The sequence below is a fragment of the Polyodon spathula genome, chromosome 7 (genome assembly GCF_017654505.1).
Source record: "Polyodon spathula isolate WHYD16114869_AA chromosome 7, ASM1765450v1, whole genome shotgun sequence".
NCBI classification, from domain to species: Eukaryota; Metazoa; Chordata; class Actinopteri; order Acipenseriformes; family Polyodontidae; genus Polyodon; species Polyodon spathula.
Genome location: NC_054540.1, coordinates 7,938,926 through 7,965,545, shown reverse-complemented (window position 1 = coordinate 7,965,545; position 26,620 = coordinate 7,938,926). Strand labels below are relative to the sequence as shown.

At 36.3% G+C, this 26,620-nt stretch overlaps 1 protein-coding gene across 6 annotated transcripts in view; it reads right to left on the bottom strand.

Annotated features, from left to right (window-relative positions):
- tbxas1 (thromboxane A synthase 1 (platelet)) overlaps positions 1-26,442 on the bottom strand; it is a 60,482-nt gene extending 34,040 nt beyond the window's left edge. For 2 of the 6 annotated variants that reach the window (XM_041254387.1, XM_041254389.1), the window contains exons 1-3: positions 24,795-24,902; positions 17,975-18,180; positions 8,055-8,148 (exon numbers count right to left, since the gene is read on the bottom strand). In XM_041254387.1, the coding sequence (XP_041110321.1) occupies positions 8,055-8,148; positions 17,975-18,078 (198 nt within the window). In that variant the 5' untranslated portion in view covers positions 18,079-18,180; positions 24,795-24,902. Of the gene's footprint in view, positions 1-1,339; positions 1,437-3,736; positions 3,790-8,054; positions 8,149-17,974; positions 18,181-21,069; positions 21,164-24,317; positions 24,400-24,794; positions 24,903-26,424 lie in introns of those variants that run through there. The other 4 variants (XM_041254384.1, XM_041254386.1, XM_041254383.1 and 1 more) reach the window with 4 other exon arrangements.
- Between the last annotated feature and the right edge of the window lie 178 nt (positions 26,443-26,620).

Here is a 26,620-nt window from a genome sequence, read left to right as displayed (position 1 = left end):
TAGTGAGCTCTAAGCTCATACATCAAACATTCCCCCAACACTGTGATTTGCGGAATCTATTTATTTATTTGAAATTTGCACTTGCAGAAGGACTTGCATAATTATTCACAACTCCTTCACCAGAGTTGAGGAAAATAACACTTTTGATTACAAAAATAAGCAAGGGTTTTTTGGGGTTTTTTTTTTTCTCCTGCAATTCCTGTTTTACTGAAGGTAAAAAATCCCTGCAACTGCCCCTTTGAAAATTTAGTTTCTTATCTAAATCTGGCCCACTGTTTTTTTAACAGCACTAGTCAATGAATAATATTGTCTTTTATCACCTTTGAAAGTCTGTTAAACTAATTGCTTTAAATTTACTGTAGCAAACTTTTATTCCAAACAGCATCTTTCAAAAATATTTTTCTGATGTGTCTGTCAAATAAATACTGCTTGTTACTGTTATTTACTTTTTTGGACAACACTTTGATAAATGTGTTTGTTTTATTAATGAAATCCTTTTTATCATTGTTATTCTTCACAGAGTTGTGTTTGTTATTCTGTTCCTATGGTGCTAGTTCACTCAAAGACAGTTTGTTAAACAGATCAATAAGCATGATATGTGGTGCTACTATAACACATTGGAAGGCTGAGGCCATTGTAATGTCATTTGATTAAGTAAATTCACAGACTTTCACTGATATGTAACCAAAATATTAGGCTACCATTTGCCCTGATCACAGCCTAGATGCCATTCCACAATGAGCTGGAAGGTGTGTTGAGGGATATTAATCCATTCAGTAATATTTTACTCAAGTAGGCTAATCTACGGGATTGTTGTGGCATTAGGAGATGCCTCTATAGTCTCTATAAAACAGTTTACCCAAGAACCCTGGCACGGTGGATGGCTACATTATCATTATCAAAGTAGTCATCACCATCACGGCACAAGTACCGTATTGTTGGCTGGACTTCCTTACTAATATTGTGAGAGTCCTACCTTTTATCCAGTGCATACTTTTACTCAGCTTCTACATGTACCCTCCAGTGCTCTGTTGGGTTAACCATATCCAAACAATTTCAGATTACATAAGCTTCTACTGAAAAAGAAACTGACTCATACCATTCGGACAAGGTGTAAAACCAAGGTCCTACTGTAAGTGACTCTGCAACAGCAGTTGTTGATGCATTGTTCACTACCTCTGTAAGTCACTTTGGATAAAATCATCTGCAAAATGACTAATTCATTTAACTCATACAGTTTACTCTACAGCATTAAATATATTATAAACAGCCCCGTTGAGCAGTCTTTTTTTTTACATGAAGCCACATGGACAGTATTTGTGAATCACTGTCTACTCACCATTCTGTTTGTAAAGTTACTAAAATCCTTCACCAAAATCTGTTTGATCATGTCAGGCTCAGCAACCAAGATGACAGGTCTCCGACCTAAATAATAACTGAAAAGAAACGCGCACACACATGTATATATAGGTTTGACTGTGCTTCTAATATATACACGCTGCAGAGCAAAACATATTAAAAACAATGTTTAAAACATATTCTGTCCATAGCAACTGCCACAAAATAAAATTTAAAAAAAAAAGCTATGACATTAAAGGCAATGAACAGCAACTGAATAAACAAGCCTGTTAGTAACATAAATCACCTGCCACAGTTGTAAATACAAAATTATATCACTATCATGAAACATTTCACCATGACCTAACATTCACTGTACAATATGTACATGTACAAATGACACAAGGACAGACAGGTTCCTTCACATATCCCCAGATACTCCAAATAACTAAAGCATGTCCTAACCTAGTTTACACACACTTTGATATGCAGTTCTCTAGATATATGCAAAACTAGGGATCCATACAGTATGTATGTAAATTTAATGAAACACACTTCAGCCACAAGTCTTTCTTAATGTCTTGAAGATAAATAAGTCAAAACATTTGATGTTGAATATACAAAGTGTCTTTTAGTATTTTAGTACTTTACAAGATTGTATGTTTCATAGTTATGGATGAACTATATATAGTAAGTAAAAACCGACATACGGGCACCTCTGTATATCTCTCCAGATTGCGATATAACCAATAACGTGCTAAATAATGTCCTAACCTAGTTTCATCATAATTGCATACACAGTTTTCTAGAGATGAAACGTAGATGATGATGCCTCTGCCATCAAAGATATTCATTTCCAGTGGGGGATAATCAACTCAACTGCAACCAAATAAGTTATATACAGTACAATTAAATACATGGATTTGGAAAGTGATGTAATTGGGTTAGTAAGTGTCTACAGGCTTTATCTTAATGATATAAATACAGACCGTTTTAGGTCATGTAATTTGGACCTTTGTGTTCAGTACTTTTTAATAAAGCTGTAGTCTCTGCTTTTAAAATCAATGAAGAAACTATAAAGTTCCCTAAACTGCAAATGCTAATTTTAAGACTTATTTGGTAGGATGATCCTAACAGTGTCTCTTCCAATCCAGACCAATCAAACTAATATTAAACCAAAACTTCCAAAACATGAATCCTGACCTCACTATAACCGGAAAGCTATCTTGGAGGCCTACTCCTTGTGCTTTTTGGGACAACTGTCTTCATGGATTAGAGCAATTAGGGCTGATTATCAACTATGAATAAGATCATTCATAGGACCACCAGCTCCCTCTGCTATACTGTCGGTCTCAACAAAATGAAGTGTAATTCAGTATCACAAAGAATTCCAGTGGAGGATGCCGGCTATCAATTCTCTAAAAGGTGCTTAAGAAATAGCTTCACCAACATTTAATTTATTATCTGTTTTATATCTTATTATGTGTGTTCTGTATGATTCTCTGTTGTAGTTTCTGATAAGATCATTATTAGCCATGCTTAGTTATTTCAGCTATTGAAAAACTGATTGTGGGGAAGCATATTAGTGTTGCACTGTGCACTGTGGAATCAGCATAGAGGTTTTTTTTGCCATGATTACTAACTATACCAGAATTTTTTTCTTTTGATAAGATTCCTCAAGCCTAATTATGTGGAGAAGCATTTATAAGTTCTATCACAATTCTATCATATCAGGAATACTGTAGCAGTAATATTCGTGTGGCCATGATCTGAAGTTGAAACACAGTTTCTTATAACTAAAAATAACAGACATGCATACATAACATTCACAAGCGTTCATAAATTAACTTTCTAGAAGCCATATTTGCTTCATGTAGCATGTTTACAAAGTCAGCAAACATTCATCTCAAATATCTTCTTAGCTGTGCTAAACTGGTAAGTGACAGGTTTTCAAGTAACCAGTCAAGGGCTGCAAATTGAATCTCTCAAATGAAAGGAAAACCATATTTCCATACAACAAAGTATGAGAACAAGAAGCATATCGGAGCTTGATCTAAGAAAAGTAATTCCCTGAATTTATCCATTTGATTTTGGTTTAAACAACAAGGTAATTTCCAGATAACTATTATAAAATCCATAAACATTAGTGGGCTGATGATTGTAATAAATAATAAAAAAAACACTGTTTGTTACTTGTTGGGTAAGACCTGTATTAAAGGCTTGGCTTCGGCCTCAGATTTCAAGGTGTTTGGCAGTGATGGATAAGGATACACCATAGGATACTGGGGATGAAGAAGGGTTATCTATACAGGCAAACCAATGTACTGAGCTGCTCTTGGCATCTGTGTGTATCAAGAGAGAAATCAAACTTATGACACAAATTCAACAATTCACTTACCCACAAACTCTGCCATACTTCTCTATCAGTTCTTTATGTCCATCCCAAAAGCCCTATTAAACAAAAAAAAACCCTGAAAATCAGTGTCCGATGATGAGGGGAGTAAATCTTCTGATTACTGAGATCCTCAGTACGTATACACAGCATTTGGTTGATTCTCATTTCTTTCCCAGATAACTTAACTTTGCATTTTGAAAGTGGTTCACAACCATCCTTAAAGTACTAGATATGCAAAGTACTACATGTGCATAATCGTTTCCAAGAGTCTTCAGTGGCTGCTTCATGCTGCCCCTTCAGATTTAAAGAAGCAGCAGTTTGTGTGTAGTTTATTTGAGCTATTGCTTAACTCCAAGCAAGCTTTACTGATTTTTTTACATCTCTTTCTTTATTGTTTTTACTGTTTTACTGCTGATTTTATTCCACACTTTTCAACATTGCTGCCATTGCGTTTTGTGATAGACTCTTCAACCAGAGAGAGAAGGCATCTGTGCTCCTGAGGGGTCTTCTGCTTTAAAAACCTTCTCTGAATTAGAAGCAGGACAACAAAAGAGTTACCAGTCAGAGATTTGTGATCGAATCATAGCGGTAAAATGAACTAGATGGTTGGATTTATTGGAGAGGAAGTAAAGATCAACCTTCAAATTCCCCCAGGGTGGTTGGTACACTTTCCAAGTTGGGCTCCTCTCTGACACTGTACAAAAGTACTTATTATACAATGTGGTGAATATATAGTGATTTAATTACTTTTCAATTCTGCCTTTTAAACAATACAAACACATCAATTAGGTTTTGTAGATCTCACACAATACCTGTTGCAAACGCTGTTTAAAAGCATATTAGGCTCAACTTTGATGTTGGTGTAAAGTATGCGGTCTGCAGCCTCACTAGCCCTGTTTCTCTTACTAAAGGTCAATATTGAGCAAAACTGGAATCATCGTGAGAAGTGCAGCCTGTTTATATCGACATATATACTGGAATTGAGTGGTTGCAAAAATGCAAAACAAGAGGGTTACTTACAGGACATGTCAGTGCAACATGCAACCACCAGGCGCATACAGTACCTCTATTTTTAGTATTATTGGATCAATTCAGAGCACTTATATTTGCAGAAAATGTATTGGTGTCAAAGTTAATTGCCAAGCCTATGTGATTTCTATCCGATGCAGCTCCCCCATGGATAAGAAAAGACTACTCGATTACAGGAGACAGTTTCCTTGTGTTACAAATTTAGAATAGTTAAGGGGCTCATTTTTTTTTGCGCTTCATTTTTTTGCTTTCAAACTTGCTACTGACAAATACTGAATTACCAAGCAACTGGAAGTACCCTATCAGCCCAGATATTTACTTTTGTCATAAAAGCTTTTCAAATTCCAGCATGGAGCGGGTTAACAGTGGCATCTTCAGGGCTGTCTGAATAAAAGGCTTAGCTGAGCTTGAGTCTGGCCTGAAGCAGACAAAGCTTCTAAGCATTCCCGTCTCTATTAACAAGACATGGGATGCACACAGCAGAAAGCCACAGTGATAAATGTAGGCCAGCCAGAAACACAGCAGACAAAGCCGATCTTGTCCAGCCAAGGTGCTTAGAAATGGCTCCCATCGTTGATATGCAAGGCAGAAGTGCAGCGAGAAACCTTCCTGCTTCAGAGTCAATTAAGCACCACAATCTTTATTAGCGTAGTTCTGTTATGAGTCTATAAACAGAACATCACTCTTTGATATTAGTAATTCTTTATTCGTTAGGCTTTTCTACATACAAACATTAAAAGCTTTCCCAACACACATTAGACAAAACATATGGTCAGTAAAACTGTTTGTTTGCATTATAATCCCAAATGTTTATAGTTTACTGCACATATTCTGAGATTTTATATACTTAATCCATATTCAGTAATATCTTTTAAGTGCGGCTGAATTTATATTTTAAAGTCTCCAATTATTTTACTGTCTGCATTGAGTTTAAAAAGTTAAATTGAGGGATATTTGACCCTTTCTTATTTATAACTGCTTCATTCATGGAAGCTTGAGGTAAAAATCTGTAGTCTGTGCTCCAGAATGGCCCGCTGTTCCACACAACACATCATAATTTGTGCAGACTCCAAGCAGCAATGTTTTTGCTAGGTGTAGCAATGTTCTCCTGTTTGTGCTGTTCTGCTTCTTCTCATGGAATGTCCCACTGAAGCCACTGTACCTCTAAGTCAAATAGTGCCACAGAAATAAGCAAAGGAGATACAATGATAATATTCGGTAGTGCTATGCTCATCACCCCCTTCACATATTCATCACAAAATACAAAGCCAATTTCAATGTGTGTAATCTATTTAGTGATAACATACTATTAAAAGTTATTACTTATGTCTTTCTTAATGAAGAGATATAATGAACTCCAGCAGGAGCAACACAAGTAATACTTCCGTAGCCTGTGGACTGGATGTAATTACCAGTCTTGTCACTATAAGAGGGCACAATTGAACTGTCCCATGAAGGTTATTTATTTTTATTTGCACTTATTTTTTGGCAGGATGATAAAATGCTGTATAAGAATCATTACCTGTGCTGTCATGTTTTATTCTTATCCACAATGCTGAAAGTTGTTACTCTTGTAATACTTTGAGGTCTGATGTGAAAAAATACAGTCATTAAATACATTTTACAATTAATTAGTTTATATTAAACAACACGGCTTTCAGATTGAGTTTAATACATCAGTGAAGTCTCTGTAGATTTTTGTGGTTTTACAGTGTTTTTTAAGTTTGTGTTAATTCCCTTACAAAAATGTTACCACAGTAGAACTGCACAGTAATTTTGCTTTTCCCATGGTTATACTATGCATTTACCGTAAAACCCGTGTATAAGTATAAGTCACATCAGGGTATAAGTCTCACCAGTGTATAAGTCGCCTCCCCCTTTTTGAGACGACAACTTCAGGAAAAAGCCTATAGGTCACACTGGTTGCTCCCCCCTTTTTAGGACCCCCTAAAATACCTAGAAAATACACTTATACAAAGGTTTGTACAGTACTATAGTTTATAATGATTTGCCAAGTATTGGCCTGATAGGCCTGTATTAGCGAAGTATCAATTCGTCATTTTTTTTTTTTTTTTTTTTAAATATGCTTTACCATACCTATCTAGGCTTTATAGTGTTTACATTTGCTTTGCCATGCTTTCACTAAGCTTTATTACATTTTGCCTTACTGTATGCTTGCTTTACGATAAGGCCACGAGTGACTTATTTGATTCGTAAGGTCAAAAAAGAATTGTTCTTTTCAATTTCAATTTCTGTTGTTTTGGAAATACATTCATTGATACATTTACATGAATATAAAAGTAAGAAATGGAATTGTAGGCTATTATATCATTTTATGCCTTACAATGTTGATCTATTTAGTTTAAAATCTGGTTCAATTTCCCCTGATCAGCTTCCTATTCAAGCCTTGTGCATAGCAAGTGAAAGCTATCACACATGCTTTTTAATTTGAAATGGCTGTAGTGTTGTGCACTTGTTCATTTGTATTTATTCATTTCTTCATAGTACTTTGATGTGTTCTTCTACATACGTTTTAATGGGCACTTAATCGAATTATTGCAGATATGTGTTAATAAAACTTATTAATTCACTTCTGTCTCAAGCTGCTACCTAGTAGAACTCAGCCGTATAGAGTACAGGGTTAGTAAACATGAATGGGGTTTGTACACCTGACTAAGCAACAGCGCCCCCTTCAGGCCCCAGACAAGGTGACGATCAGTCAGGCTGATTAATAGTCTTTAAGGTTCAGTAGTTTGGCAATATACTCTGTTTAGGCTTATTGGGCACCTGGCTAGGCAACTGACTAGACACAGGGATAGGAAATTGCCCATAGATTTTTGGTATTTGGGATTCACTGTCTCTCAATAATTTGTGGTAAAGTTGGCACCACAAATAAAAAAATTAGATGCCTGCCTTTAATTAACTGATAGATAAAGGGAAGTTACCTGTTTCCTGTCTTCAAGATCAACTCTGCTTACATTTTTGTTTTCATTTTGAGTCACAACAACAATACTAAAAATCTATTTTTTTTTCAGTGAAGGTAAAACCCAATTAGCTCAAAACACAAATAGGTCTGCAATACTTTTTTCCCCGGAAAAAATGAGGAGAATTAGATGACATTTTATATTCTATGCCAGTAGAATTCACTTTTCCCAAATTCAAACTCAGATTTCTATTCTTGTGGATTTAATTCCAAACAGTCAAACAAAAACAACTGCAAGTGATTTGAAGAAAAAAAAAAAAAAAATGTTGAATTTCAAATTAAATCCAGTATGGCTGCTTGCTTCCTTACCTTGCGGAAGAGGAACATGTTGCCAAAGAAAGGGGAGGGTTTGGGGTGCCTGATGCCAGCACGCTCCAGTTGGGAAAAGGGAAAAACAGAGTACCTAATTGGGACAAAGGAAAAAGGAAATTCAATTAATGAAAGTTTTTTTTCAGCTATCCGACACTGATTGAAATTGACTGTGAATCTTCTTTAGCATAGTGGTATGGCAAAGCCTTGATTTAAACCGTGGTTCATGAAAAAATATCACTATGACCTACAGCCACTGTATATTCATATAAAAATGTCAGTGTAACATACATTTGGACAAACGGAATCATTCTTGTACTCGTAATAATTTGTGGTGTGGAATATTAGCAAGTTTCATTTCACTTGAATCAGCAAGTCTCTAGACATAAGTGAAAATGTGAGAGTGCCTGTGGCAATGTGCCCGCCCCTGTGCGTCTTTGATTATATGTTGTGTGTTTAATGTGGGTGTATGTGTATAGATGCACAGGATATAATGTGGGTATGATGAGCACGAGTAATGTAAAATGTAGATTTGTGTTTAGGCACGAGGATTGCACATCACGCCACATGCAGATAAAATGTGTATAATGTGTGTCACAGGAGTACATTAATTAATTCATGTGCAGATGTACCGAGGTGCACGTTTTTACCCACTCAGGGTTGTGTGTTCAGGGCGAAAGAACAGGAGAGAGATGGAGAGAAAAGTAAATTAAAGTAAAATAATCAACTGCTACGTCGTGCTGGAGAACCAGCACGGTAGTTGTTTGTTTAGTGTGTGTTCATTTTGTTTGTCTGTTTATTTTGGCGTCAAGTGCCGTGTGCTGTTTTATTCAACCTTTTATTTTCTGTTTGTTCATTTATTAAATGCTGAGTGCAAGCAAGCACTCAGCTTCACCAAAACATGTGTAATTCTTCCTGGTCTGAGACATTACCACGCACCTGCGCACTGCGACCATCCTGTCACAGTGATATATAAAGACAGACAGACAGGCACATCCCCAGATTATGATATTCGCAGTACTCTGTGCTTCCTCATCCACTTTACTGAGGAGTAATAAAGGGGGTACTGGGTAGTTTTGATCAGGAGCTTTGACTGATTCCCTGGCCAGGGTTGACTAGAAATGTGTCCTAACTGAGACCATGACAGATTGCCCACAGGTCTGGAGTGAATGCAAATCCAAGTAGCTTCAAAATATTAATCCCACCCAGAAAGAGACCGCCACTTGCTCGCCGAAACAATGCAAAGCACTTGTATTCACGATTTGAAATTTAATACCTGCCTCTTGCATCTTGGTAAGCAGCACAGGTTAAAGAAGCTTTGGACAAGAGAAAGAATGTGTCAGATGTCAAAATGAATATGAGAATGACAGTGTGATGAAACCAATTTGCTTGAAAAAATTATAAGCAGACCAGACATTTACAGTGGCTTGCGAAAGTATTGACCCCCCCTTGGCATTTTTCCTATTTTGTTGCCTTACAACCTGGAATTAAAATGGATTTTTTGGGGGTTTGTATCATTTGATTTACACAACATGCCTACCACTTTGAAGATGCAAAATATTTTTTATTGTGAAACAAACAAGAAATAAGACAAAAAAACAGAAAACTTGAGCGTGCATAAGTATTCACCCCCCCAAAGTCAATACTTTGTAGAGCCACCTTTTGCAGCAATTACAGCTGCAAGTCTCTTGGGGTATGTATCTATAAGCTTGGCACATCTAGCCACTGGGATTTTTGCCCATTCTTCAGGGCAAAACTGCTCCAGCTCCTTCAAGTTGGATGGGTTCCGCTGGTGTACAGCAATCTTTAAGTCATACCACAGATTCGCAATTGGATTGAGGTCTGGGCTTTGACTAGGCCATTCCAAGACATTTAAATGTTTCCCCTTAAACCACTCAAGTGTTGCTTTAGCAGTATGCTTAGGGTCATTGTCCTGCTGGAAGGTGAACCTCCGTCCCAGTCTCAAATCTCTGGAAGACTGAAACAGGTTTCCCTCAAGAATTTCCCTGTATTTAGCGCCATCCATCATTCCTTCAATTCTGACCAGTTTCCCAGTCCCTGCCGATGAAAAACATCCCCACAGCATGATGCTGCCACCACCATGCTTCACTGTGGGGATGGTGTTCTCAGGGTGATGAGAGGTGTTGGGTTTGCGCCAGACATAGCGTTTTCCTTGATGGCCAAAAAGCTCAATTTTAGTCTCATCTGACCAGAGTACCTTCTTCCATATGTTTGGGGAGTCTCCCACATGCCTTTTGGCGAACACCAAACGTGTTTGCTTATTTTTTTCTTTAAGCAATGGCTTTTTTCTGGCCACTCTTCCGTAAAGCCCAGCTCTGTGGAGTGTATGGCTTAAAGTGGTCCTATGGACAGATACTCCAGTCTCCGCTGTGGAGCTTTGCAGCTCCTTCAGGGTTATCTTTGGTCTCTTTGTTGCCTCTCTGATTAATGCCCTCCTTGCCTGGTCTGTGTGTTTTGGTGGGCGGCCCTCTCTTGCCAGATTTGTTGTGGTGCCATATTCTTTCCATTTTTTAATAATGGCTTTAATGGTGCGCCGTGGGATGTTCAAAGTTTCGGATATTTTTTTACAACCCAACCCTGATCTGTACTTCTCCACAACTTTGTCCCTGACCTGTTTGGAGAGCTCCTTGGTCTTCATGGGGCCGCTTGCTTGGTGGTGCCCCTTGCTTAGTGGTGTTGCAGACTCTGGGGCCTTTCAGAACAAGTGTATATATACTGAGGTCATGTGACAGATCTTGTGACACTTAGATTGCACACAGGTGGACTTTATTTAACTAATTATGTGACTTCTGAAGGTAATTGGTTGCACCAGATCTTATTTAGAGGCTTAATAGCAAAGGGGGTGAATACATATGCACGCACCACTTTTCCGTTATTTATTTTTTAGAATATTTTGAAACAAGTTATTTTTTTCATTTCACTTCACCAATTTGGACTATTTTGTGTATGTCCATTACATGAAATCCAAATACAAATCCATTTTAATTCCAGGTTGTAAGGCAACAAAATAGGAAAAATTCCAAGGGGAGGTCAATACTTTCGCAACCCACTTTACATCAATGGATTTAGAAAATCTGGAATTTAGATGCTACTATTAAAACACCCACCGTGCAGGTATATATATCTCCTCCTAACCTTCTTTAAAACAGTTGAAAAGTGTTTCATGAACTGCAAACATGATTTAATGGGATGTATATTCAGTGTTACCTCCCGTCTTTAATTTCTGTAACTGCTTTTATTTTAAAGGAGAAAAAATCATGTTATAAAATGAGTACCAAACACCTGCAGAGTGCTGAAGAGAACTTGGAGTATATCACTCAGTTGTTTAGTTCTAGTTTTGTAAAATTAACAAACATTTGACTTCTTCCTTCTTTTAATTAAAGACCTAAGTAAACACTTTGAAAATAATCAACAAAAATAAATTTAAAAAAATTAAAAACACAAACAGTCCTTATTAAAACATTCCTAAACAGTCCCTAAAGTTGTGTAAATAGACCCCATGATGTGTTTTTAAGTGAATAATCTGAAATGAAGGAAAGGTATTACAGCTGACTAAATTGTACTGACACTGACAATGGGAGAAATGTACTTCAAAACCTTAGGGACAAACCCTTTGATTAATAACACTGTATTTAATGTTCTTCTCTATGCATTGTAAAAATGTACAATAATACCAGAATCACAAATATTGGAAAAATCATAATCGCCACTGTGTTTTCTCGTTTTCCATTGCCATAGCAGTGTACTCCCGTGGGAACCCAGCTTGGGAAATTCTGTTTCAACCTTGTGCTGCCAACAGACAAAGAAAACATAAAAATCAGGAGAAAATAAACCATTACTTGTCCCAAGGGCTGTGACCTCTAGACCAGGACTGACGAAACATCAGCAGGGCAGCAACCTGTTCTGAGCCAAGTGTGTTGAGAAACACAGTGCTGCCCTACAAGCTACAGTACAACACATTCTAACCAAGGTCACACATTGTTAGCAGTTATATTTTATATGCATCGCCAGGGATGCTGAGAGATAGGTGTTCTACATACATTTAGATTTTGTAATTCAAACCTGCAATTCTAGACCCTTTGAACAGATGTCTCCACAGTAAATCAGTTTGATTAGACTGCATAAATACCTCTGCAATATGATCATCGCACATATGCCAGGAGTGACAGCTCCCAGGACACAACACAACTGTAGATGGGTCTGAGAAGGACAGGAAGGCTGAGCCCAGCTCAGGGGGAAGTACAGTAAGATTACAAATCACTTGCAGCAACACGTTTGCTGCCAGTGCATTGTTAACTAATTTCACTTCAAGCATACTGTTCAAGTATCCAAATAACATTTTTTCATATAATATTTTCACTAAAAGTGAGACTATGTGAAATTCTCACAGAAAGGACATGAATAAGTAATGGATTTTAAAGTCTGAACTGCAGAGGACCCATACTTGGATCTTACAAGTATGTGAGCTGGTCTTACACCATACATGCCATAAAATGCATTTCTGGCACTGATTTTCATAAAGAAAGTGACCAGATAGAGCTTTCATTTCTGCTTACATTGTAGACCCAATATGTGTATTTATTTAATTTGTTCTGAAATCTGTGAGGTTCCTCCTCCTTCTCACATCAGTTTGCTCTTCATTCCATCACTCCACAATTGCAACTAAGAGCTGATTATTTTATATATATATATATATATATATATATATATATATATATATATATATATATATATATATATATATATATATATATATATATGGAAAAAATTAAGAGACCACTGCAAAATTAGCAGTTTCTCTGGTTTTACTATTTATAGGTATGTGTTTGGTTAAATGAACATTTTTGTTTTATTCTATAAACTACTGACAACATTTCTCCCAAATTCCAAATAGAAATATTGTCATTTAGAGCATTTATTTGCAGAAAATGACAACTGGTCAAAATAACAAAAAAGATGCAGCGTTGTCAGACCTCGAATAATGCAAAGAAAATAAGTTCATATTCATTTTTAAACAACACAATACTAATGTTTTAACTTAGGAAGAGTTCAGAAATCAATATTTGGTGGAATAACCCTGATTTTCAAGCACAGCTTTCATGCGTCTTGGCATGCTCTCCACCAGTCTTTCACATTGATGTTGGGTGCCTTTATGCCACTCCTGGCACAAAAATTCAAGCAGCTTGGCTTTGTTTGATGGCTTGTGACCATCCATCTTCCTTTTGATCGCATTCCAGGGGTTTTCAATGGGGTTCAGGTCTGGAGATTGGGCTGGCCATGACAGGGTCTTGATCTGGTGGTCCTCCATCCACACCTTGATTGGCCTGGCTGTGTGGCATGGAGCATTGTCCTGCTGATAAAACCAATCCTCAGAGTTGGGGAACATTGTCAGAGCAGAAGGAAGCAAGTTTTCTTCCAGGACAACCTTGTACTTGGCTTGTACTAAAACTAGAGAAACTAATAATTTTGCATATATATTTACTGACAAAGTAACAAGTAACAAGTGTGCTACAAGTAACAAGTAAAAGGCTTTTTACTAGTTTATTAGCCTTACATGTAACTGCTTTAATCGTAATGGAGTCTTGTATATCCATGTACTCAGCACAATCCCAAGTCTAATTCCAGTCACATGGTCACACAAGTGGAAAATATAATATAATAATATATCAAAATTGACTTTGTACACTAGCTTTGCAGTTCATGGCGTGAGAAGAGTCACTTTATTTTTCTTTTCTGGCACCAATTGATGCCAGAAGTATTTTGGAAACAATTGAACTTGCAGCATTTGAATAAGTCTAGTTTAAATCTGAGTATCATCTTATTTTTTGTTTAGTTTATGATCTAAATTCTAATTACTTGGATCGTGACTTTTGCTGGTGCCATTGCCCCTCACCTTTCATGAGCACTGCATACACAGAAAAGAAAGTTCAACATGTGAATAAAGCCACCAAGAATTATTACATGGCAGCCATGTCATTTTTTCTATGTGAAAATGAGCTCTATGCATAGCATGTTACAATTTCTGTTTCCATGAGGTTTCTGACATGTGAGCGACGTGTGATATAGGACTTGAGTTGTTTTAGTAGTAGTAGTCATATTATGACAAACTCTCTCTTGTGATTCAATGAGGATTCAAACTAAAATGTTTATGTATATAACAGTGCAATTTATTTTGTGTACGAGCATATAAGTCAGGGTTCACAGTATGACTCACATCTTAATAGCAATTACAGTGTAATTTTTTTTTTTCCCCAATGTTCCCATACAAGACACATGAACAGATTAAAGTCATTATAATACCTGCAGTTGAGGTATGTACTGGCTTTGTATTTACGCAACAGTAAATTCTTTACCACACGATAATATACATAACTTCAGATATTCCAGTTTAAATCACTGATGTTTAAATGCCCAATCTCATATTGTGGTTGCTGCCCTCCAATGATCATGTTTTTTGGAGCTCCCCCCCCCCCCATAGCTGCCCTTATCTTTTGTGCAATATAAAAGCTTTATAATAAACACACCAGCTTCACAGTCAAACCTCGCATTTGATTCATTGTCAATAGAAATCAATTTTATTTTTACGTCAGAGGTCACAGTCAAGAGGCTAAACCCCAAAGGGCATGAGCTAGCTCTTGCTGAAAAAAAGTGTTTGGTACGCACACCATACAAATACAGCTTCCTTGAATCTTGCAGTAAATCTCAATCACACTCTCTATTCATTTCATGTTCTACCATTTTTTTTTTTATCTGTTCAAGGGGTAATTTTTGTACATATTCATTTGTCTGTTAAACTAGTCAAGGTCATGGTTTCCAATCCATAGGTCAAAACAGGCAGAGAACATCAGCAGACTCAAACTAAACAGGATTGTCTCCTGAGCTAAATGTAATTGGAGAGGATCACTGATGTGAACTGGTGTAATCTGTGCAGGCATCTGAGATTACTCCTCCCCACCACCCAAGCAACCATTGTCCATGTCTGAGAATAAGACAATGGATCCACCAACACCCATCCCAATGTACTGCACATTCTCCTCGGCCATGTGTTTGCATTTACAGTACTGGCAAGCACGGTTCCCATGACAAAATAAGTGAACTGGAACTGCTCTTTATAAAAGTCCATTTGTTTCTCAGCTACATCAAAGCAGGTGTTCTGTATCATTGATATGGCCCGAGGTTAAAACAGTAACTTAATTGAGAAAATCATACAGTATAGTTTCATGGACACTGACACATTCATCATACAGTGTTTATGTGACCCTGCAAATATGAAGTCAGCTCGTCAGTCTCTGAGGGATATGGCTTTGGTAAAGAGGCAAAGGCAGCTTTGTAAAATTACTGCCACAAAATAATTTGTTCTTGCAAACCTATAGAATAACACAATATAGTTGTGTCCCGAGAATGAAGCTGGAATCCAAATACAGTTTATTCAATTTTACGGCTGGCGTGTCACTTTATTAAAGTGTTTTTTCAAGTGCTAGTAAACATGTTTGTATGTGTGTTCTGACTCTGTTGATATTTAATTTAATTGAAGGCCGAATATAACCATGGGTTATCAGTGCCTGGAATTCAATAACCTAGTCTTGAAGTTCACATAAATTGAACATGGACATGATGTTAACATGCCATTCCTGCTTCTTGGAAAATAATTGCAGTGCTAGTTAAGTGTAAAGCTGAATCTTTACAAGAACAAGGACATCTGTTCCAAACTTGTACTCTTAATTGATTTTTTTGGAGGGGAAACGTTTAAGATGACCTGACTGTCCTGTGAAAGCTGGCACTGGATTTATCACGGGGACAGTAAACAGGATGTCATTAACCATTGTCATTTTTAGGGTGGTGCTTTCTTTGTTTGCCAAAATGATGAACCTACTGTAAAACTAGAATCAGTAGCAAGGTGTATTAGTGTGTGTGTGTGCCATTGATTTATTGTTTGAAAAAGGGCAAACAATCCACTGACAAACATTTTGTGACTGGCGAAAACCCTTTCCAAAAGTCAGCAGCTTCTAATGGAATAAAACGTAACATTGTTCACACAATATGAATGTTCTGCTCTTATTATTTGTATTTAAAGGTCATTTAAAATAAGTTCAAATGTACCGATCACAATTTGCCAGACAGAACTTCTGAACTTACCATCCTCTTGCTCATCCAAAAATGCACAACTGAAGATACTCTTGGCTTACGCGACCAAATCAATTGAAGATATTTACTTTTAAAAACTGTAGGTGTGGTTTTGCTTTTTGCTTTCATCTCCAAAAGCAGCAGGTAATTTAGACTAAAATGGGTTTGATGTGAAAAGAAACACAACAGCTATTTCAAGATGTAAAATGAATAATAGATCTTATGAGCTGTGCCATTATATGATTAACCTAATAAACGAGCTGTCAAGCAACCTTTAATTAAACATAACCAATGTACTACTTTGCAAGCAACAAGATCAATTCATAAAAGGTAAAATGGAGCACTAATGTACAGTCCGTCTAGTTGGCTGTCAACAATGTGAAGAAACGGGTGCTTGTCATTGTCTGATTATAACATAACTCATAAGATCAACTGTTCCTTCAGGAATATAGAATGTGAGTCAATGTAGAATGACCATTAATCAACCAACATTCAAAATTAAATAAAAGAAATCCTTCTCCAGACTGAATTGTATGTACGGTAACCTTAGAAATTGCAGGAGCTCAGCAACACAGTACATACAAATAACTACTATGCAGTAATAATCACTGCATATGGTAGTGCAACAGCCATCTACTTCAATAGCCTCACAAACCAGTACGGCCAAAAGCCAGGTTCTAGGAGCCAAAAATCTTACAAACAGAAATATGTACTGTAAATAAACACTAAACTCCCAGCCCTGGAACCCCATGGGATGTACAATGAACATCCTTTGTCACTGTTTGTGAAAACAAGCCTGCTTTTTTGTATAGTGGTTAAGGCGCTGGGCTGTCAAACTGTGTATCCCCGTCTGTGTATCCAGTTGCCTTATCCTGTCTGTAATTGGAATACTGGCGACCATACCATTAGTAACCAGTGACATCAGCCAACTGTATTCATTATTTCTACATTTAGATTCACACTGCTATAACGCTATTAGGGTTCCTAAATGTTTTGGTATTTGGAATACAACTGTGCTAATTGAAAAATATTTGGTTTGGGGTTTATGAACTGATTCTCGCTCATTACAAAATGTTACAGATGAAAAGGCCTGTGTTTCTGTAGTCCAGATAATGTCCTACAATCATGTACAGTTTGGCACTAAAAATAATTGCTTAGTGTCTGTTTACGACTTCCGTCTCATAGGCTTCTGTGCATTCAATTTCATCAAATCAGAACAAAACATATTAAAATACAGTAGTTCCATTTATTACATTTCTTTACTCATAGTTCTATGACTGTATATACTATATAAAGGGAAATGTGTGCAAAAAGTTCCCAGTAAATAACTAACTAAATATAACTTACATATGGTTTGTGCAAAAAAATCTGTCAGATATACTAGTAAACAGCAATGTACAGTATTTCCAGAAAAACAATGTAAAAAATACAATATTTGTTCTATGAGATCTTTCTTAGTGAAGCATTTCTTACGTCCCATAGGGGCAGTGTTCATTATGTATTACAACAAAGCTAAATCATGTTGAGGAGTGCACTAACAATTGGGAAAAAGTACTAAAACGTATAGCAGAAAGTTACAGCTTTCTCACTATAATATGCTGTACAAAACTAGGAGTATTATGTACATAAAAAAGACAAAGAAACAATGTCCCGTATAAATTAATTAAAGCCTTTGGCAGCTTTATGTCATTCTTTAAGATTTGCAAGAAAATCTGTTACGAACCATTAAATAACAAATTGTTCCAATTATAAGTGATACAATCCTTATAGCTTACCAGTATAGAAGAGCTGCGAAGACCATAAACAAAGCAATTGAGGTGGCTGTTCCATGACTGGCTTGTAGTGGGAAAAGCTTCAGGAAGTCAATCAGGGCCTCCATTCCTCAGGAAAACTGAAACTAAGTTGGGAGAACTTTTGACCAGGTCTGTAGGCTTGTTGTGCCACTGGACTTTATTCCTTTGCTGGTGAATCGATAGTCTGGCTAAACAAACAGTAGAAATAAAAAAAAAAAAAACATAAAAACACAAATAAGCACTTCCGTTTTACACTGTGGTGATGTATCTGCCATCATAACTGTGATTAAAACATTGACCTTGCAATTCACTGGATCTTATTTTTTCTGTATTTCTTCATTTATTTATATGTCTACTTAATTGTGCTGGTTTTGAAGCTTTTTTATTTATACACTTTGTAGAACAATGTCACCTCAAGTTGACCGTGTAAACCTAAAGCTGTCGGAAACTAGTGAACTTAATCAACCAAACCACCCTGCTTCTTTAAAAGCTGTCACTCCAGGAAGTGTACTCCCAGGCTTGTTGCTGTACAGAGGGCCTTCTTGCCCCTTGACTACGTGACACGGGGAAGATGTGAAAACGTGTATATTAGTATAAACTGTTGTTTATGGTTTGACAGGCAAAGGCTTAAAACAATCCCCTGAATGAAAGGCTTCCTTCCAGCCCTGTGAAAATGTGGCTGGAATGGGGAAACTAGTGCCTTGATGTGTTGTCTAGTCATATATTGAAAGTAGTTGTTGAGTTCCACCTCCACATGGCTATAAACTTGTCTCAGAAAGTCCTGGCAGTGATGTGGGTACAGCTTGTGTAATGAGCTCTTTCAGCGCTGCTGTGTTGCTTGAGGGGCTGATTGCAGAGGTCTGATGCTACAGATTCTTTGTGCCTGTGTCAGGGGTAGCTGTGTCTTCCCTTTAAATAGCCCGAGACAGTAACTTCTTTGTTTATTTAATGTCAGCTAAAAATTCTGTCAGCAAGCTTTTTTTTTTTTTTTTTAAACAGACTTTATAAAATCAAACATTTGATCCCTTGTTTTCTTGTTGTTGAATAATGCCATATAAAGATGTCTGACAAGGTCATGCTAAGGGTTATTTTCTACATTTGTTTTTTTTTTTTTTAAACTGACCTGCGACCAGCCAAACCAGTTTCTTTAGCGTGTGGCTAATAATGTCACCTGATGACTGGGATAGTCATAATCACAGCACTATCTCACTGCCATGCCACAACTGTGCAAATTAACTAAGTCATCTCTGTAAATCGGAAAAAACATGCAACTGTATGCTGATTCTCAAGTTTCATTTACAGTGTCCTGAGTAATTTATTCATTGGATTGAGTTTGGCAGGATAAGTAAAAGCTGCAGTACCACAGTAACAGACACAGCACACACACATGGGTGCACTACATAACTTTAACGGAGTTTTACTGCTTTCTGCAGTTTTCCACCTCCTACATAACGGTACTCTACAGCAGGATATCTAGGTTCATTTTTAAACTCAAGTACCCACAGTGAATTTCTCTCCCACACTTTTTTGCTGATACAACACGCTGTATGACTTATACATGACTGTGTAATATTGTGGTCAGTAAGTTAGCGAAGGGACCTGGAATTCAAAGAGCCATACATGGCGTACGTTAAGACAGAATTAAAACTTCTTGACAGTGAATAGACCATGTGAATGATTAAGGAGCCGTTATCAGCTCTACGCTGTAACTAGGACTTCAACTATGTTATAATAGCTTTTAGAAATTACAGAATAACAAAACAAACAATTCTGACAAAGACAACAGATGGTTATTGTCATTGAATGCACTTTTTGCATTAAATAAACTGCACATGGTTATCATAGTGTTTGCTATGTTTTCCTTTTATTAAAAGTCTCTATTATGACAGCAGCACTATTATTTAAATGTACGGAATGCATGTTTAGTGTAAAACGTTACCAGTCCTAGACTAGCAGGATTAGAGTAGCAGAAATATTCGGCTCACAAAGGGACCTACTCTTGAACACACTGGTTGTGTCTCTAATAAAACTACCTTTGCAGGTGTCTGACCAAGTCTGTTAATTACACTGTGTAACAATTTTTTTTTTTTTTTTGTTCCTGGGTAGTAAGTGTTATTTCCTAATTGCTTATGCCTCAAAAGTATAGAAAATGGCTATTATTCCCCACAAACTTTCCTTTTGTGACCAGGACAGTGATATTTAAAAATATCACTATTTCCAACGGGAAAATGGGCAAATGTGTGTCTTTTCGTTCACATAAAGTCAGAAAAAAACAACATATGAATCCAAATTAACATGTATTTATACTAAAGTAATACAAAGATGACTACAAAAGATTTAGAAGTGAGTAGTTTTTCGAGATTTACAATTATACTGTATTTACAGTATAATCGTAAATCTCAAAAAAACTACTCACTTAATAGCCATGTTCTATACTTTTGAGGCATAAGGAATTAGGAAATAACACTTACTACCCAGGAACAAAAATTGTGTTACATAGTGTTATAAAATAATATCTTAAACATATATCAAGGAGTTTTTGTGTAAAACCAGACATCGTTCCCAAAGTATTTAACTTACTGTATGCTCATCATATGACAAAGCTAAATGGGTTTTTTCTGTTTTTTTTTTTTGTAGGTAATGCGATTTTACACTCAATGCAGTGGTTGTATTATATTAGCTATGCCAGGGGTGTCAGACTCAGTTCCTGGAGGGCCGCAGTGTCTTCTGGCTTCATTCCACCCGAGCTCTCAGTTACTTAATTGTTCTAATTATTTGATTAACTGGACAATTATCTAACTTTAACGCTTCTCTTCAGGCCTCAAAATGTTTCATAGGCAGTGTACCTTCAAGTGCGTTTTTAAAACCATCAACTAATATTAAATATGTCAAATTGAACAAATTAGATCAATTATGTTAATTGAGAGCTTAAGTTGGAATGAAAACCAGAAGACCCTGCGGCCCTCGAGGACTGGAGTCTGACACCCCTGACATATGCTGTGATGAAGACAACTTTTAAAGCTTTTGGTTATATGGTAGTTAACAGACATTGATTAAGGTTCAAATCACTGACTTACCGTAGTGTCTCTATGGGCTAACAACTGTTTTCTACTGTCTGCTGGAGTGAACACTTCCAGAATGTGCTGAATCAATGTCCCTGACCGTTCCTACACATTTCAACCACTGTGTAAATAATCAACTTGACATAGTGCAGTGCCAAACAAAATAGAAACCAACAAAGCACTCGGTCTCTGCCTTCACTGCCTAACAACAGCCTGCAGCTTCAGCCAATTGTTTCCTTTTGTAACTTTTTTACAGTACTTCCAAGAAACCAGCAATGTGAAAGCCTCCAAATGTGAAGCTGCAGGCTCTGGAAATATTGACCTCTTCATAACTACCAAGTGTGACCTGAATGTGTTCAATCCAAATCTTTATTAGATAAAGGGTCTGCTGCAGCATTTATTCAAGGAAGAAAGAACCACAAACCCTTAAGCTCTTGTTATATGTGCGAGATATGAAAATATGAGGCTGTACTCACACAACAAGTTGAATTTTCAGCAAAGCTCATAGCACTGTACTGAGGTGCTTATCATAGTTTAACCTTACTTGTACTTTGAAAAGCAAACTTTCATTGACAGCTGTTGGCAGCTAAACAAGATAGAGTTCAAACTGAAAAACAATTACATTTCCCTTGTATAGCAGTACTCAAAATAAACTTTATTACAGTATATTCCCCTTGGTACAGTAAAACACAGGTAAGACAGAAAATCCTCCACATTGGTTTGAAATTGATGCCTGATGCATCATTTCAAAGTTGAGTTTGTGTTCCAGATGGATTGTAAGTTCCAAAAATATTTTCATGATTACCATGGGAACACGAAGTCTACAAGCTAATCTACACCATGATGGTTCATCAGTACTGACCGAGCAGACACCATATAACAGAATGACTGCACTGTTATTGCTTTGTTTAGCGATACAGCCAGTGGTTTATAGATGTGCCAAACACAGCTGTCAGCAAAGAAACAGAAAAAAACCAGATAAAACGGCAAGCTGTGTTATTGCTGATTTTCTGTTTCTTTTACTCTAAGCTGCTGTACCTCCCATATTAGCTGGTAGCAAATTAATGTGTACAGGTATGTTACATATTTTTTACATTCCGATTTGTAAACTGGGAATTAGGCTTCTACAAAAATACCTTATTTGCATTTATATGTACTGTTGCAGGCTGAGGCTAATTAACTTGACCTTAATGTCACAAGTAAAAGGGGTTTAGTGTTCTCAGACTCATTAGTCAATATCACAAACCAACCACAACAGTCAGCATAATTGTTACAATTGATATTCTCTGCTTGAGAGAGATCCAAGACAAAATGACAGGGGTTTGTTCAGGTCAGGATTTGGGTGCCCTAGCAGTGTACCACATCTGACTGTAGCCAGTCCCTGAACTTTCATGAACACAAAAATAATAATCAGAATAATACAGTCAAGCCCCTTCATTACCACTCAGTTCATTAAATGATATGCTTATTATCACCACATTGAAAAGACAGGCAGAATATAATGGAATAAAACAAGCTTCTTATAATATTCCTTCAGTTATCATCATACTCTGGTTAAGATCACTCACTTTTTTAATAATACAACTGATATCCACTCCACTTACTATCACTTTGGGAAATACAGTCATATGATTAGAGGGTTCCAATGTAATTATGTTGCCTTACAGTATTGAAAGGTTCCATATGTAAAGCACTATATGGTAGCACAATACAAAATACAGAACACTGCTATGAGTATATCAACAGCATTCTTATGTGTGTGTGTGTGTGTGTGTGTGTGTGTGTGTGTGTGTATATATATATATATATATATATATATATATATATATATATATATATATATATTGCAGTGTATACTTTACTTTAAATATCAGAGATAGACAATTGGTTAGTGTATTTTCTTTCTATATAGGTATATTTCAATGTGAAAGTGGTGTATTATAATAATTTCTGTTGACAAAGCTAGGCACTTGCTCCTCTGTAACTTTGTGGGTCAATTAACCAGAAACTCAGCAATCCAGACTGCTTACACTCCACATTAGTCTGGCTGCTTGACATTGCACTGTATTTTAAATGTATAACAGTAAGTGATCCTGAAAGACAACTATTTTAAACCTGCATGTCACATTAAACAAGCAGAATGCTAAATAGCCAAAGAGCAGAGTTGGCATGAAGCACTTTGCAAATTGTGGAGTTATTTCTTGTTGGGAAACACTAATCAATTTTATTAGCAAAGCTTAGTGAAGGACAGAAAAAGAAGTGCCTACAATAAATTGCAATAAATATAACAAAGTATTTTAAATAAGATTGTCTGGGACATAAAGTATTGTGGCCTTCTAGTCAGTTACATAATTTACTGGAGCACACACCTCTTAATTATTATCAACTGTAACCTCACTCTACTAATGATTTGCTTATCCCTAATCCATGCGCAACAGCTTAAAATGAAAAACTTGAAGCAGAATCATTTTTCTTTATAATAATTCTGAATAAAAACAAAACATAGGAAGCATGTATGTTAATATAATAAGAGGAGTATCTGAAATAGCAAGAGGGAGTTTCAAAACATCACCTCAAAACACACACTAAGCAGTTCTTATTGGGAAAGGGGAAAGGACTCAGGACAGCCTTAGATTTCTCATAACTGATTATACAGTACCTGGTGTTGGTCGTCTGACCTTGTTTAAAAAAAAAAAAAAAAGACTAGTAAAACAAAGAAAATGAAAAACATTTTGGCAGGTGTCTCCTTTGGTAAAAGAAAATAATTAGAGTCAAACCCACTTAATATCACTACTGTTACTGTCACCCTCTGCTTACTGAAATGCCCTGGCCGGTGTGTAATGCGAGACAGGCTCCTGATAACATCTCTTTGATTATTAACACACTCTGGTAACACCACTCTTGTTTAGTTCAGGAGCTGCTACTCCAATCTAGTTGCCTGCCACAGGGGATTTGCCTTTTTTTGTTGTTGCTGGCAATAGGCTATTGTACACTGCATGCTTCTGATGCTTCCAAATAATGACTCTGGCTGATCTACCCTACCTTACTTATGACTAAGTGCATCTGCTGAACTCAAGCCAATACCCTTAACATAAACTTCAAAGCAAAGCAATAATTGCTTCACGAACCATTCAGAATGTTAGCGAACATCCAATATATATATATATATATATATATATATATATATATATATATATATATATATATATATATATATATATAAGGAATCAGTAATATTGAAAACATAACATACAGTTACTTACTATTGATTTACACTGGGATCTGAAGGCAGACCGTAACGACTCTAGTTTGTTCCTACAGTACAATCCCGTAGAGAAGTATCATCTGCAAGCACACACACACAAACCCCCCAGTGATACATTTTTACCAGTCATTCAGTGAACTGGGAAGCCTACTGTACTAGTGGAACACCTCGCAGCATCATCAGGTTATTGGCGTCACTGCGGTAATTCCGATTTCTACATACCTACAAACGGTGTTTTTGTTTCTAATATAATGATACCATATCCCATGTTTAGCATGCTGGCCATGCAAGGTATCAACATAACACTGTGTTGTGTAACACACTGACTCAGCACAAAACCAGGCTTTCATCATTGACAGATATCGTATTATATAATATTATTATACTTGCAATTTTTGTCTCTTGTACTGTCATTATAAATATAGATTTTAAAACAAAATCGCTAAAAAAATAAATAAATAATACTTATACTTACTATGCGTCACTGTATCATCTGTCAAACAGACTTCTAGGTCCCTTCAATCGAAATCTATGACATTGTACCTGGGTTTTGTTTACTTCCTTACATGTCGCGTTATGTATGGACTGCTGGAAAATGTAGTTCTAAAATACCAGGAAATCACTGTTCCTGCACACTGGAGTAAGTATGCAAAGCTTTCTGGACGTTGTAGTCCTTCTTGGCTACAGACTCGATGAAGTTTACAAATTAATAATAAATTATAATAAAGACTAAACAGGGGTGAAAAGAAATCCAGGCATGGAAATAAGTAAACCTCGCTGAATAACAGTTTTGAGATGTTTCAGTTTTGACCTGGAACTCAAATGCACGCCTAAACGTGCTAAATTACAGGGATTATGCTCAGGTTGATGTAATTCAGACTGAAATGTCCCAGAATTTAATGCAACGAGAGTATTATTATTATTATTATTATTATTATTATTATTATTATTATTATTATTATTATTATTATTATTATTCCCAAACCATGGAGAGGTTTAATAACAAACGAGTTATTTATTTATTCATTTATGTATTTGTGTGTGTGTGTGTGTGTGTGTGTTGGTTTGTTTGTTTGTTTTATGGTGAATATTTTGTTCTATTTGATCAACTTCCATAATTATTCTAAGGGCCTACAATATGTTCAAAGTTTAAATTTCAGTTCAATACTAGTCAAACAGGTGAAACCTGAACAATAAACTAGCAGGCTCAGAAATGTAAACGATGACCCATTTTGGACACAGTAGCAGTGCTTCTGCACTTCAACAACAACAACAACAACATAATAATAATAATAATAATAATAATAATAATAATAATAATAATAATAATAATAATGCATTATGGTTTGTTCTATCTAGCTACTCATGTAATACATAGCTATTGATTCATCACAGAACCATAACAAATATGGTCCCAAGTGCTCTAGGATCACCTGAAAACACCAGGCAGGGGGCCATGTGTTCTGTAAACCATGTGTTCTGTGTTCTATTTTTTCCCTGCTTTAATGCCGTATTTCGTGATTCTGTTGACTTCTAAGTAACCCAACACTCATGTGCATGTAATATACTAGGGATTACGCAGTCCAATTGGTTCAACTATATGAGCGCAACGATAGTGGAAAATACCAGGGATTATCTATTCTAGACAGGATATATGGGTCGGGCATTAGGAGTACAAACAATGGCAAACTGTCTGGCAAATCTAACATTTATTTTTCGGTGTTCTACCTTGATGTCTCTTGCCTAAAAGAAATCGGTTTATTGAATGTGCTCTTTTTGTTTGTTCAACAAAGTTTAAATTGAAACCTGGACATATTTATAGTTTCTAATCCCGGGAAAATAATAACACTGTTATATATGCAGTTTTAAATAATTTGTGCCATTCTGTGATACATACTGACACAATGTTCCGTTATCGTTTATATTTCCAAGACATTAGACTTCCGAACTATTTTACAATCGGTGTTCTGTATTAAAAATAAGAAGCTGTTTTTCTCTATTTTTATAAATTTTTGCGCGTATTTTTTGTAATTTCCTGCTAACCCTTTCTGAAGAATAGCAATCTCAGTGTTTTCCAGTTTGTTAGTAACTGGAAGATTACTCACATCTATGAGTGTGTGTGTAATCGGATTCCACCCCAGTTCATTCTGGAAAAAAATACACTGACGTCATAGGGCTTTTATAACTCAGTCCTGAACAATCACCGACAGAATCATTCACCTAGTATAATTACTGTACAGTATATTATAGCATGTATGGTATATATAGTATATAATAAAATACTGTAAGATGTGCCATACA